Here is a 19,027-nt window from a genome sequence, read left to right on the forward strand (position 1 = left end):
AGTGTGGCACCACTGCATGAACAGTTGTTATGTTTCTGGTTCAAAGTGATGAACCTAGTTTCATTGCCTGTGACGATGTTCGACAAAAAATTGTCCCGGTCAGCCTCATAACACACAAGCAATTCTGCACAGATGGTCCTTCACTGCTCTTTATGGTCTTCTGTTAGATGGCGAGGAACTCGGCAGGCTCACACCTTTGATTATCCCAACTTGTGGATGAGTGCGCAGCATTACCAACATAGATGTCCAGTTGTACAGCGAGGTGTTTGATCGTAATCCATTGATCACCAAGAAAGAGAGTGACTTCATGTTCCAAGATTGTAGGAATCACAGCTACATGTGGCGGCTGGCAAGTGGGACATTGTACAGGTTTGCTCGACCTTGTTGTGAAGATGACAGATAACTCGCCCAATGATTTACTGTTCACTGCCAGGTCTCTGTGGGCATTCTGCAAGCACCCATAAATATCTGTAATGCTCCAGTTTTCTGCCAAAAGAAACTCAATGACAGATCTCTGCTTGGAACACGGGTCTGTTACAGATGCCATTTTGAAAGCTACGTACGGTGCCGCAATCTAGCAGAACTTTATGAAACTAAAGAGGCTGAAGCATGAATATTCCACACTGTCTCACAACAATTTCCACATTTTTTCAACCGAAGTTGCTTGAGAAAAAAAAGTGTTGAATGCCCCTTATATATTGAGGCTTTTAGTGTCTTTGCATGTGTGTTCTCTGGGGTGTCATACTGTATCATTAAAGGTCTCTTTTTCTTAGGCTGTTCACATATCAGCGTCTTTTGTACCTTTCTGTTGTTCATTATTCTTTCCGTGTCACTTTGTGTTGCTGTTTCCAGGATGACTACATTGTTAGTTTGCTTGATCCTCTTTATACACATTTTCTCTTAGGCAGGGTTTAATAAGCTCGTTACTTTTTGTTGCACTATCTTTACCTCTTCATTTGTTCTCAACGTTATGAACAAAGTATTTTGGTGCATAGTTTGTGACTGACTGACTGATTGATGAATCGAGGGGGGAGGGGGTTATGGGACTAAATGACGAGGTCATCATTCCCATGATTCCATTGCACAGTTTGTGCTGCTGCAATGTTAACAGTAGGAGATGTTTTGGCTGTCTCTCCACTAGGTGGCATTGTTAGTAATGCATTTGGATATGTTTTCTCTGGTTTTTGTCAATTTCTCTACATCTGTCAATAACTTTTGTAGTTGTTCCAGCTATCCAATCAATAATACTTGATCTACTGCCCAATGTGATATTTTCTCCTTTAATTCTACTTTAATTCATATAAATAGCCTGTGTCATTTTTTTGAAGAAAATTCATTTTCAATAAAATCCATCAAATCCTCATACTGCTGTTGTATATTCATCACTTCTCTAATTGTTGCAGCTTTCTCCTAGGCATTATCATTTGAATTAGTCAAGTGACTGGTGCCAATCCTTCAAGGGTAGCAATCCTCGTTACATCCATTTCCCCATTTTATGGCAAATCCACTGCAGTGTATGCCTTCTCCACACTGAGTTGTGCCACTGCCTTACCTACATCACTGATCACTGAGTCATCAAAAGAAGTGCCATGCGTACCGAGGTGGCTCAACTCGAACCAACTGTGGCTGGCTGCGGTGGCAGTGCAGCTGACAGCAAGTGCCTAATGCAGTCCCTGTTGTCCACATGCCACTATTCACAGATGTGCAGCTTGCTGACACAATGTGTGCACTGATTTGCACTTTCCACCAAAGGGAGAGTGACTATCCCTCCACACTGGCAGCAACAAATTACACTGGAAACTTTACACATTTGCTCTGCTTTATTTACATTTACTGTCTTCCAGAAAATACACGCTTCAATAAGTGAAACTTCCCCTACTTGTGGGCATACCTGCTAATAACAACATCTGCCACACGTAAACACCATCTGAACATGGAGCCATCATCAAACCACAACTGATCCCACAGCCATCTTGGTTTTTCTAACTCCATGTCTCAAGTTTTTGAACCCTAGACATCTTTAACATTACAAAGCAAACCTTTTAACTCTGTTGACTGAATGAAATCCACTGGCCACCATGTCTTTGCAGCACCTTATTAATTTGTTCTGCATATGGCACATCTCAATCTTTCGGAAGGTGTTTCCAATTTTGGATGCATCATCTGCTCAATTTATTGACCTGAGTACTCATTTCTTTGGAGAGGACTAAAACAGGTTTAGTGTTCCACTGATCATGAGGTAGTAAGAGTTTTTCTTTGGATATCTATTTGTAGGTATCGTAATTTTTTTGTGCTTTTTCCTTGTGTTTTAGTGGGTGAGCTGTATGAATAAGGTTCATCAACATGACAGTTCTTTGTGATGAATGCTGACGGTGCAATATATGAAGACAGAGGTCAGTGTGCTTAGAAATTTTTAGTTACACTGTTTCCTTGGGACCTGTCTGACCTGTTTAAACTTGCAAGTCAAGCTGGTCCTATTCTCCAAGTTCCATCACGAATTTAGTATTAAGATGTTTGAAGAAACCTTGAAGTCTTGTTATTAGTTTGGTTCACCACAGAAGATAATAAATGAGCTACCCATCGCCACCTCATTGATTTGTTCATAATATTTTCTGTCAAACAGGAAATGGATTAACACAAATGCCTGCCTGAAGAGAGAAGTACTACTTTTGCCAACCTTCACAGTAATGACAGATAAGAATTCAGAAAGGTAGAATCTCATAAAGAGGATGTTGTACCTTCACCCATGACAGACATCACTCATCCATCCATACAGTTCACAGGCCTGCTTATACAAGCCACCCGAGTTGGCCCCTCACACGCTCTGGCGAGCCGCCAAAGAAACAGTATTATTTAAGCAATTGCAAATAAGTGCTCAGCCTATTTTGTACCCTGCATTACTGTTGTCCAGTCAGGAATGTAACAATATTATGAAAAGGATAGTTGCTACTCACCCTATAGTGGAGATGCTGAGACGCAGATAGGCACAATAAAAAAGACTGTCGCAAAATAAGCTTTCAGCTGACAAGGCCTTTGTCAAAAATAGACAAAACACACACACACACACACACACACACACACACACAAAAATTGCAACTCACACACACATGACCACAGTCTCTGGTAGCTAAAGCCAGTCATTGCATTCAGTACTACACACAACCTGTACTTCACTGTATGTTACATGTTGCTCTATAACGTACTATGTTCCATAAATCATGTTTTTTCTTGCTATAGCAGAGAGAAACTGCATCAAATCTTCCTGTGATGTCCTACATCCAGAATCAACTGTGAATTTGCTTGCAATATTTTGTCAGCTAGTATGTCAGTATGCCAATATAACTAACTTTTGCTTTTAGGGAATACCTTCCTTGTGTAACTTAGACAGCTCATATAGTTGAGGTGACAAACCTGCAAGTTCTGAGCCTGGCATATTGCATGAACTAATCATCTTGATCAATACCATCATTATCCTAATTTTATTGGTGATGATGATCACCATCCTGAGGGCATTCCTATTCAACAAGCCTAAAATCTTCTTGTTGCAGTCCGCAAGTGACGTTAAGACTGTAACACTGCCTTTGTCATTTGGTATAATTTCCATTTATTTGTTCTTCTGCACATTTATAAGTCCTACATACATAGCCAATGTAATCTGGTACTTGTAACCTTTGAGTAGTAGGTATGAAATAATTCATTTGGTACAAATCCTCAATGTAGTGTTGTCCAGATGAAGCATGTCTTTCACAGACATTAACAGCAATATTCCAGATTTCTTTTATCAGAATTTCTTTCAGATAACAAGTAAGTGGGAAGTTATGGTTGTGATTAGTTAAGACTTTCATCCCCCCATGAACCATGGACCTTGCCGTTGGTGGGGAGGCTTGCGTGCCTCAGCGATACAGATGGCCGTACCGTAGGTGCAACCACAACGGAGGGGTATCTGTTGAGAGGCCAGACAAACATTTGGTTCCTGAAGAGGGGCAGCAGCCTTTTCAGTAGTTGCAGGGGCAACAGTCTGGATGATTGACTGATCTGGCCTTGTAACATTAACCAAAACGGCCTTGCTGTGCTGGTACTGCGAACGGCTGAAAGCAAGGGGAAACTACAGCCGTAATTTTTCCCGAGGACATGCAGCTTTACTGTATGATTAAATGATGATGGCGTCCTCTTGGGTAAAATATTCCGGAGGTAAAATAGTCCCCCATTCGGATCTCCGGGCGGGGACTACTCAAGAGAACGTCATTATCAGGAGAAAGAAAACTGGCATTCTACGGATCGGAGCGTGGAATGTCAGATCCCTTTATCGGGCAGGTAGGTTAGAAAATTTAAAAAGGGAAATGGATAGGTTAAAGTTAGATATAGTGGGAATTAGTGAAGTTCGGTGGCAGGAGGAACAAGACTTTTGGTCAGGTGATTACAGGGTTATAAATACAAAATCAAATAGGGGTAATGCAGGAGTAGGTTTAATAATGAATAAAAAAAATAGGAGTGCGGGTTAGCTACTACAAACAGCATAGTGAACGCATTATTGTGGCCAAGATACACACAAAGCCCATGCCTACTACAGTAGTACAAGTTTATATGCCAACTAGCTCTGCAGATGATGAAGAAATAGATGAAATGTATGACGAGGTAAAAGAAATTATTCAGGTAGTGAAGGGAGACGAAAATTTAATAGTCATGGGTGGCTGGAATTCGTCAGTAGGAAAAGGGAGAGAAGGTAACATAGTAGATGAATATGGATTGGGAGGAAGGAATGAGAGACAAAGCCGCCTTGTAGAATTTTGCCCAGAGCATAACTTAATCATAACTAACACTTGGTTCAAGAATCATAAAAGAAGGTTGTATACATGGAAGAATCCTGGAGATACTAAAAGATATCAGATAGATTATATAATGGTAAGACAGAGATTTAGGAACCAGGTTTTAAATTGTAAGACATTTCCAGGGGCAGATGTGGATTCTGACCACAATCTATTGGTTATGAACTGCAGATTGAAACTGAAGAAACTGCAAAAAGGTGGGAATTTAAGGAGATGGGACCTGGATTAAATGAAAGAACCAAAGGTTGTAGAGAGTTTCAGGGAGAGCATAAGGGAACAATTGACAGAAATGGGGGAAAGAAATACAGTAGAACAAGAATGGGTAGCTCTGAGGGATGAAGTAGTGAAGGCAGCAGACGATCAAGTAGGTAAAAAGATGAAGGCTAATAGAAATCCTTGTGTAACAGAAGAAATATTGAATTTAATTGATGAAAGGAGAAAATATAAAAATGCAGTAAATGAAGCAGGCAAAAAAGAACACAAACGTCTCAAAAATGATATCGACAGGAAGTGCAAAATGGCTAAGCAGGGCTGGCTAGAGGACAAATGTAAGGATGTAGAGGCTTGTCTCACTAGGGGTAAGATAGATACTGCCTACAAGAAAATTAAAGAGACCTTTGGAGAGAAGAGAACCACTTGTATGAATATCAAGAGCTCAGATGGCAACCCAGTTCTAAGCAAAGAAGGGAAGGCAGAAAGGTGGAAGGAGTATATAGACGGTTTATACAAGGGTGATGTACTTGAGGACAATATTATGGAAATGGAAGAGGATGTAGATGAAGACGAAATGGGAGATAAGATACTGCGTGAAGAGTTTGACAGAGCACTGAAAGACCTGAGTCGAAACAAGGCCCCGGGAGTAGACGACATTCCATTAGAACTACTGATGGCCTCGTGAGAGCCAGTCATGACAAAACTCTACCATCTGGTGAGCACGATGTATGAGACAGGCGAAATACCCTCAGACTTCAAGAAGAATATAATAATTCCAATCCCAAAGAAAGCAGGTGTTGACAGATGTGAAAATTACCGAACTATCAGTTTAATAAGTCACAGCTGCAAAATACTAACGCGAATTCTTTACAGACGAATGGAAAAACTGGTAGAAGCCGACCTCGGGGAAGATCAGTTTGGATTCCGTAGAAATGTTGGAACACGTGAGGCAATACTGACCTTACGACTTATCTTAGAAGAAAGATTAAGAAAAGGCAAACCTACGTTTCTAGCATTTGTAGACTTAGAGAAAGCTTTTGACAATGTTAACTGGAATACTCTCTTTCAAATTCTGAAGGTGGCAGGGGTAAAGTACAGGGAGCGAAAGGCTATTTACAATTTGTACAGAAACCAGATGGCAGTTATAAGAGTCGAGGGGCATGAAAGGGAAGCAGTGGTTGGGAAAGGAGTGAGACAGGGTTGTAGCCTTTCCCCGTTGTTATTCAATCTGTATATTGAGCAAGCAGTAAAGGAAACAAAAGAAAAATTCGGAGTAGGTATTAAAATTCATGGAGAAGAAGTAAAAGCTTTGAGGTTCGCCGATGACATTGTAATTCTGTCAGAGACAGCAAAGGACTTGGAAGAGCAGTTGAACGGAATGGACAGTGTCTTGAGAGGAGGATATAAGATGAACATCAACAAAAGCAAAACGAGGATAATGGAATGTAGTCAAATTAAGTCGGGTGATGCTGAGGGAATTAGATTAGGAAATGAGACACTTAGAGTAGTAAAGGAGTTTTGTTATTTAGGGAGTAAAATAACCGATGATGGTCGAAGCAGAGAGGATATGAAATGTAGACTGGCAATGGCAAGGAAAGCGTTTCTGAAGAAGAGAAATTTGTTAACATCGAGTATAGATTTAAGTGTCAGGAAGTCGTTTCTGAAAGTATTTGTATGGAGTGTAGCCATGTATGGAAGTGAAACATGGACGATAACTAGTTTGGACAAGAAGAGAATAGAAGCTTTCGAAATGTGGTGCTACAGAAGAATGCTGAAGATTAGGTGGGTAGATCACGTATCTAATGAGGAGGTATTGAGTAGGATTGGGGAGAAGAGGAGTTTGTGGCACAACTTGACTAGAAGAAGGGATCGGTTGGTAGGACATGTTTTGAGGCATCGAGGGATCACAAATTTAGCATTGGAGGGCACCGTGGAGGGTAAAAATCGTAGAGGGAGACCAAGAGATGAATACACTAAGCAGATTCAGAAGGATGTAGGTTGCAGTAGGTACTGGGAGATGAAGAAGCTTGCACAGGATAGAGTAGCATGGAGAGCTGCATCAAACCAGTCTCAGGACTGAAGACCACAACAACAACAAGACTTTCATCCGAACCCACACTAGCATTCACCTTTGACTTAACAAAGAATTAAGGAATGTTTTGCACTTCATGTTATTTTAGTACTATGTATATCTGCTGAACAAAAGTGTCTGAGCACAAGTCATGGTACAGAATACAGCTTCAACTTGGCACAAATGACTAAGTAATAAATAGTAATTATCTTCAATTTATTATGAATAATATTTGTTACTGACCTTGGTTCCTTAGCCTCTCAGGAGAAATATTCATTTTCTCCTCCTCATATGCAGACTTGAGAAGTTTCAAAACATCTTGATAATCAGGGAACTGTCCTGTTTTATTCACGTACTTTTCAATAGCACGGTTGACACTTGGAAATGCAGTTCCTGAAACACACACAACATGTTTCCAACTAAATTTTATTCAACACTTGTTGAAGTTGATGACCTAAGTAAGACAGATCATATTGCAGAAATAGCAGTAAAATGAATGTTTAAATGAAATACTCCAGCTCAACGTAATGTCAAAATGAGTCTCTAGGTGCTGTAAAATGGAGTTATTTTGTGCGGACTTCCAAGGCAGAGGACACGGGAAAGGTATAGATTTCTTTTTTAAAAAGAAGAGGAAGAAGACCACTCAGTAGTACCCACAATGACTTAATTTCATATTCAGCTTTCTGGACTGACATTATTACAAGAGCAAAACTAATTATATAGACATGCAAAAAATTACCAAAACCTCTGCATCATAATAGCAGGGGCTCCTTTGTGGCTGCTTCATGGTATTGATTATTTGCGTATTTCTTCCCAGTCTATGCACTTCAGGGAATGAGGAATTTTGGTGGCAGAACTTGCTGCTCAGCATGTGCTTAGGTCCATTCCAAAAGTACCTCAATTAATGGCATACACTTGTTTTACTGCTTACCTCTTTTTGTATTTGTTTTTATCAATTCTACTGCTTCTTTGTCCCCCCCCCCCCCTTTTTCTTCACCCTACCTTCTGTCACTTCTTATCCTCACTTTCCACCACCACCTTTCAGACAGGCATTATTATTTTTGTTTTGGTCTTCAGCTACTATTTCTGTCACATCTATTATTTCTTTTTTATTTTTGTTTAGTTCTATCACAAGTTACCTCCTTTCCTTATGTTTGACTTGTCAAATGCTTTCTGCCACAGCAATGTTCAAACAAGTACATTTTCTTCATCTTGTCTGTTGCACTCCACAGTAAATTCCCATTTACAGACATCAAAACTGAAAGTCACTGGATGTTAATGATTTCATAAAACCTGTTTACTATTACATTTTACTGGTGTTCACGTTATGTAGTTGGAGTATTTGTTATGTGCAATGATGGCAGGATGCATAGGTCTTCCTAATACTGATACATCATAGAGACTATAATTGTAATATTCTGAAAAGGATACACTGCTACTCACAACATTGAGATGTTGAGTTGCAGCAGGAACAACAAAAAGACTGCTAAAAATGCAAGCTTTTGGCTAAAAGGCCTCCTCCTGAAGTAGACAAAACACACACACACACACACATTTTCAGACAAGCAGATGGTAGATGAACTCTGATGGTGGTGGAATATGAGTGCCATGAAGTAAGCTGACTGTTGTAAGAGATGCAAGAAGGCTAATGGGGTTACTGTGAGTGGTTTTCACCAGACAAGTAGCTGCTGCTGCCCCGTGCATGATGTTAGGCTGCCACCATGGTACAAACTCAGAGACACAAATTTTTTCAAGGCCACCACATAAGTGAAATACATAGCAATAAATATGCTGACTAGACAATAGCACCACATAAAAGACGTAAATGAGGTGAGGAACCATATCTAAACACCCTATCTATGGACGTAATAGTACTTTAGATAGTGACAATGAAAGTTATGAATGTAGCTATTACCTTTAAAACTTAATAACTTCTAGGCACCTTAAGTGATCTTAAAGAACAACATATACACAGGTAATGCTTGAGGACAGCTACTGAAAAAGAGTTTCAGAGTTTCTATTAAAGTAATGAAATTTGAGTTATGTACTGTAATGTTGATTCCAAGGACTGAAAAACATATTTAGTGCAAAATAAATCACAATATAATAAATGTAGCTGCACTGTTAGGTAATAAACTGCAATAATGATCTGTAAAACTTTAATTCTCATTATGTGTAATATGGACAACAGTAAATAATGCTAATGTTGATTGTCTCACTGAATAAGATGCAACTAAACCAAAAACCAAGGACCAAGGCAAAAACTTAAAATCGCCACAGAGAAGGTGGTGAAATTCTTACCCTAATTCAAATATAACACTTATGGTAGCAAAATTAAATATAAAAACAAAGATGAGGTGACTTACCGAACGAAAGCGCTGGCAGGTCGATAGACACACAAACAAACACAAACATACATACAAAATTCAAGCTTTCGCAACAAACTGTTGCCTCATCAGGAAAGAGGGAAGGGGAGGGGAAGACGAAAGGAAGTGGGTTTTAAGGGAGAGGGTAAGGAGTCATTGCAATCCCGGGAGCGGAAAGACTTACCTTAGGGGGAAAAAAGGACAGGTATACACTCGCACACACGCACATATCCATCCACACATACAGACACAAGCAGACCACTTTGAAATCTTACCAAAATCTGACTGAATATTTATGCAGCTTCTTTCGGACAGTACTTCATTTTATCAGGCAGTAGTTCATTTTAGGTAACTGCATCACCTACAAAAAACTGAGGTTACTATTAAAATTGTCTGCAAGGTCATTAATATACAACATGAACAGAAACGGTCCCAACACATTTCCCTGGGGCACACCTGTAGTTACTTCTACATGTGACAATGACTCTCCATCCAAGATAACATGCTGCATCCTCCCCACCAAAAAGTCTTCTGTACAGTCACAAATTTCACTTGATACCCCATATGACCATAGTTTTAACTATTAGTAAAGGTGTTGTACTAAGTCAAATGCTTGCTTTTCAGAAATCGAGAAGTACTGCATCTACATGACTGCCTTGATCCAAAGTGTCATGTGAGAAAAATGTGAGTTGGGTTTCACACGATCAATGTTCTCAGAATCCATGCCAATTAACACAGAGGAGGTCATTCCGTTTGAGATACCTTCTCATCTTTGAGCACAGAATATGTTCCAGATTCTACAATAACTCGACGCCAAGGATACTGAATGGTAGTTTTGTGGATCACTTCTATTACCCTTCTTGTAGACAGGTGCAACCTCTACTTTCTTCCAACCATTGGGCACAGTTTTTTGTTCGAGGGACCTATGATAGATTACAATTATAAGAGGGGCTAATTTAGCTGCAAATTCAGTATAGAATCTGACAGGGAACCTATCAGGCCCTATAACTTTGTTTAATTTTAATGATTTCAGCTATTTCTCAACACCACTGACATTATTACTTATTCCACTCATCTTTTCAGTGATTGTCATCATCATCAGGATTTCCTTCCAGCGAGCCAGGTAGGAACTTGGTGAACGATATGCCTCCATTGGTTTCTGTCCTGGTATAGTTTTTCCCTCTCCACTACATCCCATGTTACTTCTCTTCCCTTCAGATCTTCTTTAACCTGGTCTGTCCATCTCTTTCTAGACCACCAATTGGTCTTCTTCCTGGTACCTCCATCTCCAAATACTGGCATGGCGTTGAGTGCACTCGCTTCACATGACTAAACCACTTCAATCTCAAAGCACTCATCCTCTCCTCTGTTGTCAATGTCACCTACAGTCTCTCCTTACATAATCATTCCTGACTGTCTCTCCTAGTTTTTTGTAGAGCTGACCAAAGGAATTTCATTTCACATGCTTGTATTTATTTGACTCTCTTCTCTCTTATTTACGACACAGGCCTCTAGACTATACATAACGATTGGCAGGAGATAAGTGTTATACATGGTCTGTTTGGCTCTTTGAGGGACTTCCTTGTTCCAGATTAGGTTTTGTACTTGGTGGAAGAAGCCAGATCCTTTTGTTATTCTGTTTAAGACTGGTTTGGAACTTCCGTTGTGTGATATGATGCTACCCAGATAATTAAAGCTTTTCACACATTCAACCTCCTTCCCCTCCAGTATGATGTGACAAGGTGTTGTTGTCCTGCTCATCTTCATTGCCACTGTCTTGCTCCTACTCACAGTTAACTTGAATTTTTTAAATTTTGTGTTCCAGTAATCTAGTCTCCTCCGAACCTTCATTTCCATCTCTCCACAAAGTCTCCTCCGAACCTTCATTTCCGTCCCTCCACAAACGGCAATGTCAACAGTAAAAACAAAAGCATTGAGATCTTCATTTTCTCCTTCCTTGACTTCTTTCATGATTGTGTCCATAAGTGTAATGAAGGATAAAGGGGAGAGCGAACTGCCTTGCTGAACACCTCTCTTTGTCTTAAACCATTTTGATCTTTCACCTCCTACTTGTACACTGCTCTCACAACCATCGTACAGCATCTGGACTTTTTAAATTAATGAATCAGGAACATTATGTTTTCTCAAGCATTCCCATATTTTATCCCTTGGTATACTGTCATATGCATTTTCCAAATCCACAAATACGACTATCAAGTCCTTTCCTTTTTCCCAGTACTTCTCCATTAACTGATGGAGGTAGAAAATGAGATCTATACCTATTACTTCTGAACCCATGTTGTTGTTCCTCTAATTGGTGTTTTAGAATTTTCCACAATCATTTTTCTATGACCTTTCCCAATATCTTAAGGCAGTGTAATAACAGTGTGATTCCTCGGTAGTTGGTGCATTTCTTTCTACTACCTTTCTTGAACAATGGTATTATAATTCCTTTTTCCCATTCATCTGGCACTTTGTTTTCTTTCCATATTACCTCCAGCACCCGGTATAACCATTGTATTCCATGGATTACTGCAGCTTTAATCATATCTGCTGTCAGCTCATCTACTCCAGCCACCTTTCCACTTTTCAGCTGTTTCAGGGAATTCTCAGTTTCTAACCAAGAAATTGGATCCTGCTCCTCCTCTAATTCAATGACTTTGGTGTCACTTTCTTGTGCACCTTCCCCATTCAGTAAGATTTCAAAATAATTCTTCATCTCTTCTCTCACAACTTCCATGTTCCTGATAACATCCCCATCCTCTGTTTCAATTACTTTTATGTCTTCTTTATCAGATCTTTTACTTTTCAATAATCTATATAGCAGTTTTTGGTTACCTTTGCTATCCTGCTCTAATTTCTGGGTGAATATTTGCCAATTCTTCTCTTTTTCTTCTTTCACAATTCTCTTTGCTTGGAGTTTCTTTTGTCGGCATTCCTTCTCCAGTGTTGTCACCTTGTGTTCATCTTTATTTCCATCTTTTCAGTAATACATGGGTTAATTGGGGCAGTTCTTATAGGTTTTCCTTTGTAATGGAACATCTGAAAACCGAATTAAGCGTTTCAAATTTTGCTTTGCTGCCCTCAATTTCACTTCCTGTCTCATCCGCTAGAGACTGGATGCTGGTGCTGCTAACAGCCTTTACATATGACCAGAATTTCATTGGGTTTTGTTGAAGATTATTTGACAACATTCTGCTATGGTACTGAAGGCTTCACGCATGATTCTCTTGATAGACAAATGTATTTCATTCAGCATCTCTCTATCAACAGTGCTATGCCTTGTTTTATACCTATTATGCAATAATCTCTGTTTCTGTAGAAGTTTCTTAACAATGACTGTATATCATGGAAGATCCCTTCCACTGCGAACTGTTCTACTACGTACTACTCTATTCAGCGCACGGTCAACTATTCTTTCAATCTAGAGCCATTGTTTCACACGATCCTACAGCCCAGACAACAGGCATTATTTGCTGCAATGTGTGCCACAATCTGCAGCTGCTACTGCCCTTTCCTGAAGGTTTCAAGTTCCTCACCAAGATATGACACTACTGATTTTTTATCTAGTTTACTTAACATGTATATCTTTCTGCTTGTTTAGGTTGTCCTTCACACTTTGGTAATCATCACATCATGGTCACTGATGTCAGTTTCAATTTTGACATCCTCAAAGAGGTCGGATCTGTTTGTAGTCATTAGGTCCAATATATTTCCATCATGAGTGGGATTCTGAATTACCTATTCCACATAGTTTTCAGAGCAGGCATTAAGTAATGTTTCACACAATGTGTTATCACACCCACCACCAACAAAACAGTAATTTTCCCAGCTGATTGCTGGATGATTAAAGTCTACACCAATGATTACAATACGACTGGTTAACTTGCATACAAGCAAACTGAGGTTCTCTCTAAAGTTTTCATTTACATGAGGGGATGAGTCTGGTGGGCAACCGAAGGATCCAATTACCATTTTATGCCCATCCTTATACTGAGTCTTGCCCAAACAATCTGACATGCAGCTTCAATTTCTATCTCAGTATATTTGAAATTCTTATCTACTGCAACAAATACACCATCTCCGTTTCCCATTAGCCCATGCTTTTGATATATATACTTAAATTTTCCTCAAAAATCTCACTGCTGTCAATTGCAATTACAATGACTGCAGGTCTTCAAATATTCCAGTCAATGTGAATATAGTAATGTCAGCTGCCACAGAGGACAGTGACACCTGGAACCACTTTCCTTTTCTGCAAAACAGAGGGCAGATGAACACCATTCCACTGGTCATGGATAAATGGAGACACACCACACACACACTCGGCCACTTGGAGTTCCTGTGCCAGTTCGCCAGTTGTTAGCAGTTAGGGTTCGACAGCTACAGTCACCACCAACCGACGCAGAGCATCAGTTGCCACCATAACAGCTGGATGCTATATGCAAGTTATTGTGAAACAGTCAACATCTAGTGTGTATGTGATATTCACAATCAGAGACAGACTTAAATTGTTAGATACTGAACTTCTTATGATCTCTTTCACTTTGTTAAGTTAGCGTGTAGGACCTCAGCTACTGAGCCATGCATCAAACATCACTAAAAGCTGAATTCTGTATAAATCCTTTTAATAAACATTTATTACTTGTTTCAATCTGTGTTACACATATTACTGGTTTTAGATACAACGTGTCACAAATTCTCTGTGATCTTTATTGGGTAAAGCTTGACCTTCAATCAATTAAAGGACCATAATGCAATTAATCTGTTAAGATAACAAGAAGTACTGCAGAAGCAGTGCTGCAGTAAGGCAGTCAGCATGTGACACGCTAAGGTAATATGTTATTAATATTTAAATCTCAAGGTCACATGTTTCAATTCTTACTGAAGTACAAAGAGCATGGGTGAACTTTTATTCTAACGAGTAGAGCTTATAAGGGACTGCAACTACTTGTCATCACCAACTGAGCAGATATTAAAGCAACAGAAGCGGGAGCTCCAGATGACCAAGCATTTACAAAATATAGCGATTTTGGTTGGTGTAGCTCAGGTGAGGCACAGGCAATTTATGTTAGCACAATTTCCAGGCAGCAGTTTGCGCAGTGAAAAGAATACAGTGTGGTAATAAAAGGGTTGTGGTGTAGATTCCCTATAGTGGAACCTGCCCTCCCCCCCTTCCCAAGCACATTTGGTTTACATTCACATTTGGTTTACATTCATAAAAGGTTCTCTTTCATCACACATTTTGGCAGGAAACAACGTGCAACACATCATTTCACCAAATATTGGCAACGATAAATACAATGTAATGTGTTTTGTGCAGTCTTTTCTAAATGTGATTTATTTTTCACTCTTGATTAAGTAACAGCAGTTTTGAAACTTCTTAACCAAATTCTTTAGCTAATGTTAAAATTGGACATTGCAGAGTTGCAATGGTATAGTGCATTTTGGGCAACAATCACTTTAATACTGCATGATGATGGAAATATTTCTTGAACCTATTCTTATGTGTCTGAAGCTGAATCAGAATATTCACATTTGATGTGTCACCCAAAGTACTGTGTGTTAATTAACCTTTAATGCACCTCAGTCACTGTTAATTATCTTTTTTATGTGCAGGTCCTGCAAAGCAGTATCTCTGTAGAACCATATGTGTGCCTTCTACTTTGCAGCAGTTATTGGTGAAAGGAAAAATGATATTACTATAATTACAAAATTATGTCAACATTTCATCATTGGCTGTCTTGTATTTGCTTCAATGGGTGTACAGATCATGATTATTTTGTAACTTGGAGCAGATACAATATAAATTAAATATAACATATGCCTTGAAGTGACATTTCATTTTAGAACTTCTTTTGTTCACTGCTTTTTTCATTCTTGGAGAGGGTGTCTACTCCTTGACAGTCAAGACACTGCCAAGCTGTGATTTCAAAACATGAAAGGCCACACCCACACTAGGTGAAGATATTTACTCAGCATCATGCCTTGCCAATTACTTGTACCACACACCTCTCCATTCCACTCTGCACATACGTGAAACAAAACGACTGCGCACAGCACATGTTTCATGATTTTTCCCTACCTAATACTACTTTACTATTTTGTCAAGATCATCTTTCCTTGTCATAAATAGGGAGTGAGAAATGTCGTTTGCCTAGTTGGCATATAACACTACAGTATCAATTATCCTACATATTGAAAAATCTCATTGTATAATTGTGAATTGTTTGTTCTCCCCATGAGTCAATTGCCACAAGAAATCTATTCTCCTACACACAGGATTTCATCACATCAAATACAATATATTGAGCATTATCTCAGTTTATTTGCAGTGTAAGTACTTTTAAAAAAATTCTCCATCCGTATCTGATCTCATGACCCTCGGATTACCATTCTGCACTCTTTCTACTGCATCAATTGCTGCCTGGAGTCCAGGCAAAAATATGGCTCATGCTTTGCCTGAACCTCACTAATAATAGTATTTTTTCTAAATGTGAAACAAATACTAACAAAGAGATAGAGGGGCTGGCCAGTACTTACCTCAGCTCAGTACAGCCGATAGATACACATAAAACAGAACCGAAAATTTTTTCTAAATGCCTGTCCATCTGGAGCTCCTACCTCTGTGACTTTTGCTTCTGGCAAAGCCCTGTGTACACCATAAATCTGGACAAAATCACTAATTATGAGCAGGTGCGATCCCATTGTTACTCGGACAAAGCCACACACCTCGACACCCAACATGTATGCTTACTGGAGAGAGTTCCATGCACTTGTAACTGATAGGCAGTAACTTTATGGCTGCAGTTCTACAATGGTGGATATGCAACCTATGGTTATTAGGCAAATTTTGCTTGATTCAATGTCCCGTGCCCTTCTCTGGGCTTATTACCAGCCTGTTTCTTCTCCACTGCATACTGGTATATTTTCTTCATCTACAGGCTAATTCTGGAAGGTTCACATTGAGACAGCACAAAATGATGGGACTGTATGGCCAGCAGAAGTTGAAGTAGACAGTGTGAACAGTAAACAAAGTTTTTGCCAAATCTGTAGATTAGTGAATGCACTCTTCTGCAATATGTAGCCATAGAAATAAAGTAATTTATCAGGAGGGTAATGTGGTAAATGCCTACCTGAATACGTTACTGTTCTTCTCTCCTGAAGTTTTGGTACGGCACCACATTCATACTGTTGCAGCTTTTTGTACACAGCTACTGCACGCTCTTTATACCTGAAACAAAATAATAATATGGTAGCAATATTTTCAGAGCTGTAACAATTTTCAGTAGACGCATGGAGACACACGCACACACACACACACACACACACACACACACACACACACACACACACACACACACAGAGAGAGAGAGAGAGAGAGAGAGAGAGAGAGAGGGGGGGGGGGGTGTACCATGTCAGTGTAGCAGGGAAAGAGGAGGAGAAGCTAGTGCAGCAGAACTGTAGAAAGTTGCATAAACACTGTGAAAAAGGGGAGGGGGGGGGGGGGGGGTGAGGGGAGGAAGCAGGGCACCAAGATACTGCTGAGAACTATGGAAAACTGGAGCAGGAAATCAGAAGTGCCCTTTCAAAAGAACCATCCCAGCATTTGCCTTGAGCAATTTTGAGAAATCATGGAAAACCTAAATATGGTTAGCTGGACGTGGGTTTGAGCCATCATCCTCCTGAATGCAAGGCCCGTGTGTTAAAACTGTACTACCTCACTCAGATGGTAGAGAACACAATGCAAGAAGGCACCGAGCATGGATAATGAGTTGCATACATAGAAAATTAAAACAATAATTAAAACAAGGGAAGGAAGAAACTAGTTAGGGTTGGGGTGGGTACAAAAGGGGTGGGAAAAAGTGCAAAGAGATGGGATGCGCTCCTAGGCACGTGGAGGACATGGGCTAATGGAGATTGATGCCAAGACACAGTGATCGCAATAATTAATTTTAGAAATTTAATTCCACCAATTTCAATAAAAGTTAACTATCTTATGTGAGTGGCTTACGTATTCCAGCTTGCAAATATATTTTATAAACAGATTTAATTTCTTTTTTCACAGGCATTCCCAGCTGTTAGATGTCACTTTTTTTTAAATATTTATCATAGTGTACACAGCTGAATGTGCAGTATGAACTGAAAGACCACAGAGTAAATTTCTGTCAACATTTACTATGAGAGAACTGCACTTAGGAGAAGTTGGTAGTATGTTGTATGTCAGAGATACGTAATAGTCAACTGCACTCTGTAAGGGCACAGAACTGTATTTTGGAAGACTGTTTTGGGAAGCTGAGGCAACAACACATATAATGGCCTTTCTCTCAATTAATAATGCAGCAGAACACAGTGGTCCATCACTAGATTAAATCTATGGAAAAACAGCCTGCACCAGATATTACTGGTGATGTTAACAGCTGCAAAAATATTCAGATCAAGCAAGTGGTGTACTATAGGTGTGTCAGTTTATTTATCACTGTGCTTCAGATTGTGTAAGTTGTTCCAATTTCGCATACAATATGAAAAAAAGTATTTAAGGAAAACCAACAATTTCTATTTGAGTGATGGTGTGACTTGCATAACCTAATCTGAACATTGCAGTTTTTGTAGTACGTACAAGAGACGCTGGAAAGAGCTGATGCAAGACAATATAATGGGTTTTTGACTGCCAGGGACTGCTGGTTCCTGTTGCAGATCAATGAGGCATTGTCCACTGTTGGGTGCCTCTGGGGGTAGTGCCTGGAGCTGCTGAATGGTGCGTTATGCAAACGTGCCATCTGCCGCAACCATAGTGGCAGCACGTAGTAATGTGGGGGTTACTATACCTCTCCCTCCTTGGGGGAGAAGAGTGCCCAGATGTTGGCTCCTCTGTGACACTCTGATGGTTGACACAACCATAGTGTCAGATGTGGTTGTCCTGTGTGCAAACAGCTATCGGTCCACATGAAAGCATGAATAGAGGTAGCAATGGCATGAGCACAGACACACGTGAATTCCTCCCCCAACTGGAGAGCAGGCGAAAGAACCCAGCTCCTAACAGGCTGCAGACATGTTGACGACAAACGCAGAGCTGGGGACTCGGAGTTGGGGGTGCCGCAGCATGCAGAGGTAGTGTAGGGGGCAATGGTAGGGAGGCGGTAGGCAGGCAGCAGGGAAGGTGGCACCAGCATCAGTGGAGGAGGCACCTGCGGCAGCTTAGGAGGCAACTGCAAGTGTGCCAATAAAGCCTCAGCAGCCCTCCTCCCTGCATGAGCAGGCACCACAAGAGCAACAAGAGGTTGTGCTATGTCACCTGTGTATGGCTGAGCCACTAGGGAAGCAATGGAAGATCACGTCAGGATGGTGGGCAGGCACAGCCTGGGTGGTACGCTGCCCACAGCATATGGCCATGCCGGTGGAAGAGGTGCTAGTGAGGTGGGTCACCGTGAGGCTTCAGCACTCAACCGAGAGTGCAGCTGATTGGAGTGGCACACCAAAGGCACTAATCAAGGTGCACCATGTCTGCACTGCCTGTGGACAATACCCACAAGCCAACCCAGGTGTCACCT

At 40.3% G+C, this 19,027-nt stretch overlaps 1 protein-coding gene across 3 annotated transcripts in view; it reads right to left on the bottom strand.

Moving 5' to 3' along the window:
- Positions 1–19,027, bottom strand: part of LOC124802687 (daxx-like protein) — a 140,634-nt gene that overhangs the window by 62,392 nt on the left and 59,215 nt on the right. For all 3 annotated transcript variants that reach the window (XR_007017139.1, XM_047263623.1, XM_047263624.1), the window contains exons 4-5: positions 16,613–16,710; positions 7,354–7,503 (exon numbers count right to left, since the gene is read on the bottom strand). Coding sequence is in view for 2 of the 3 variants with exons in the window: in XM_047263623.1 (XP_047119579.1) it covers positions 7,354–7,503; positions 16,613–16,710 (248 nt within the window). In the remaining variant the exon portion in view is untranslated. The remainder of the gene's footprint in view (positions 1–7,353; positions 7,504–16,612; positions 16,711–19,027) is intronic.

The sequence above is a fragment of the Schistocerca piceifrons genome, chromosome 6 (genome assembly GCF_021461385.2).
Source record: "Schistocerca piceifrons isolate TAMUIC-IGC-003096 chromosome 6, iqSchPice1.1, whole genome shotgun sequence".
Taxonomy (NCBI): Eukaryota; Metazoa; Arthropoda; class Insecta; order Orthoptera; family Acrididae; genus Schistocerca; species Schistocerca piceifrons.